Source organism: Coenobita brevimanus, chromosome 81 (genome assembly GCF_032717465.1).
Source record: "Coenobita brevimanus isolate Jiangsu-jjx chromosome 81, ASM3271746v2, whole genome shotgun sequence".
Lineage (NCBI taxonomy): Eukaryota > Metazoa > Arthropoda > Malacostraca > Decapoda > Coenobitidae > Coenobita > Coenobita brevimanus.
In genome coordinates, this window is record NC_137034.1 from 21,750,717 (window position 1) to 21,753,216 (window position 2,500).

The 2,500-nt window shown below is 42.6% G+C and overlaps 1 protein-coding gene across 1 annotated transcript in view; it reads left to right on the plus strand.

Moving 5' to 3' along the window:
* Nucleotides 1–2,500, plus strand: part of LOC145409500 (nephrin-like) — a 74,779-nt gene that overhangs the window by 28,683 nt on the left and 43,596 nt on the right. Inside the window, exons 11-12 of the mRNA XM_080279891.1 lie at nucleotides 1–79; nucleotides 1,800–1,897. The exon at nucleotides 1–79 is cut by the window's left edge and continues 81 nt beyond it. Of these exons, the coding sequence (XP_080136017.1) occupies nucleotides 1–79; nucleotides 1,800–1,897 (177 nt within the window). The remainder of the gene's footprint in view (nucleotides 80–1,799; nucleotides 1,898–2,500) is intronic.

The following is a 2,500-nucleotide window of genomic DNA, read 5'->3' on the forward strand; positions in this document are numbered from 1 at the left end:
GCCAGGGGAGAGTACCAGTGCAGGGTTACCAACAGCATCGCCACCGTCACCAGCGCACCCACCACACTGGATGTCATGTGTGAGTCAAGGAGAAGGACGGCTTTTTGCGGTGCCACTGACTTAGCGCAGATTTTACTTTATTTTTACTACCGTAATACCATATTGAATGAAATGACTCAACTAGACCAACTAATCTGACACACTGCGTAGAATTATGGGTTAGATTAACACTCCTGACTACTAAGGCCAGGAATAAAATTTCAAACTATGCGAAGCGTAAAAATAGCCTAAACGTTACTTTTTTGTTAAAATTCCTAATGCTTTCATATTTTATTGTTAAATATTGCTTTTTTAATAAAATTCCTAGTGCCTTCATATTTTTTCGTTAAATAATACATTTTTAATATTTTTCCTAGTGCCTTCATATTTTTTTCGCAGCTCAGTTAGAGAGAGAAGAGTCAGTGCTACTGCTTTACATCCTAACCTTAGCGCATCTCCGTGACTAGCAACATATTCTAGTATTAATCTCCTGTCAGAACTCAGCATTCAAAATGGGGAGATGGCAGGTTTAGGCCAAGTCAGAAGAAACTGGGCACAGAGATGAGGTTAATTAATTCTGTATCAGCCTTTCCATTTCGAAAAGTCTCTTCCATTTTAAATATGAAAGAAAAGCATTCGGGAGCCGAATGCTAATTGCCCATCAGAATTTGATGTTAGCCAAGTGCATGATTTTGGCCGTATCTTGATACCCTGAAGGTTTCATGTTGATAGCTCAAGGCGTTCATGAGATATAATGGGAACACACACACACACACACACACACACACACACACACACACATAGGCGGGCAAAAACATTATCGCTCCGCATTCCAAAGGCGGGCTATAAAAAACATAACCGACAGATTCTTGGGCCTCTCGTCAGCTAGGGAAGCCCCGTAACATCTTTTCACAAACGATTTTTTTCTTTTTGTTCATCACATGGAGGTCATTTGTTTGTGGCCATCTCTTGCAGGATTAATGCATCTGGCAATTGATAGATAGATGAGCAAAAATGAAATCCAAAAGCGCCAGTGCGCTGAAAGGGCTAATTGTTCCGTTAATTTAAAAAAAGAAAAAAGTAATTAGTGCAGAATTTAATCTTAACTGCATTTGAAAGGAAACTCAGAATATTACTGAAAAGATAAATTCCTGGAGCCTTATTCTCGTCAGTTTAGGAAGCTTCCCAATACTTTTTCCCAAGCGATTTAGTAAGTTTATTACACCTTTGTGTCCTGTGTTATACAAATTCTTCTAATATCACCATACTCTGCATAAATAGCGGGAGTACAAATCGATATTAGCCATCCATATCCAAAGTTAATGGCTAAGGAAGACGTGCTAGAGAACCTCCTTACCCGACGAGAATGAGATTGATTAGGAAAATGTATGTAATGGAGGTGGATGTGAGATGGGAAAGGGGAGACTTGGAGTGAGATGGAGGGATGGAGTAGAGATGCGATGTGAGCTGGGGGAGAGCAGCCTGACGGGGACAGGGAGACACGGAGGCGATTTGTCTGTGGCCACCCCTTACAGGGGTAAGGCGTCTGGCTATTGATAGATAGACGGATAAACAGAAGTGAATGAAGAGGTCAAACGAATAAGTCAGAAAGCAGCGAAGTGCATGAGGATTTCACACACACACACACACACACACACACACACACACACACACACACACACACACACACACACACACACACACACACACAAACAAACAAACAAACAAACAACACATCTAACCCCTCGTTCTCCTCCCAGTCGTTCCGGAGTGCAAGCAGCCTGGTAACACCACAGTGTCGGTCACGGCCAATGAGGAGGTGACCTTGAACTGCATGGTGGAGTCCAATCCCGAGGAGGTGAGGCATTGTTTACAATACCTTGGCAACCCAGTCATTGTTTACATTACCATGATAACCCAGAGTCAGTTGACATTGCCATGCAACCCAGTCAGTTTATGCCACCATGGCAACCTAGTCAGTTTACATTACCTTGGCAACCTAGGGTCAGTTTATGTTACCATGGCAACCTAGAGTTTATGTTACAATGGCAACTGTCATTGTTTACGGTACCATGGCAGCACAGAGTTATTGGTTATGTTACCATGGCAACCCGGCCATTGTTTACGTTACCTTGGCAGTCCAGAGTCAGTTTGTTACTATGGGAACCCAGAGTCAGTTTATGTTACAATGGCATCTGAGTCATTGTTTATGTTACCATGGCAGCCTAGTCAGTTTACATTACCAGGCAACTGAGTCATTGTTTGCGTTGCCATGACATCTCAGAGTCATTGTTTATGTTACCCGGCCAGCCGAGTCATTGTTTACATCACTATGGCAACCGAGTCATTGTTTACGGCACAATGCCAATCGAAAGTCACTGTTTACATTACCAGGCCAATCGAGTCATTGATTACGTTTCCATGACAACCGAGTCATTGTCTACGTTGCCATGGCAACCCA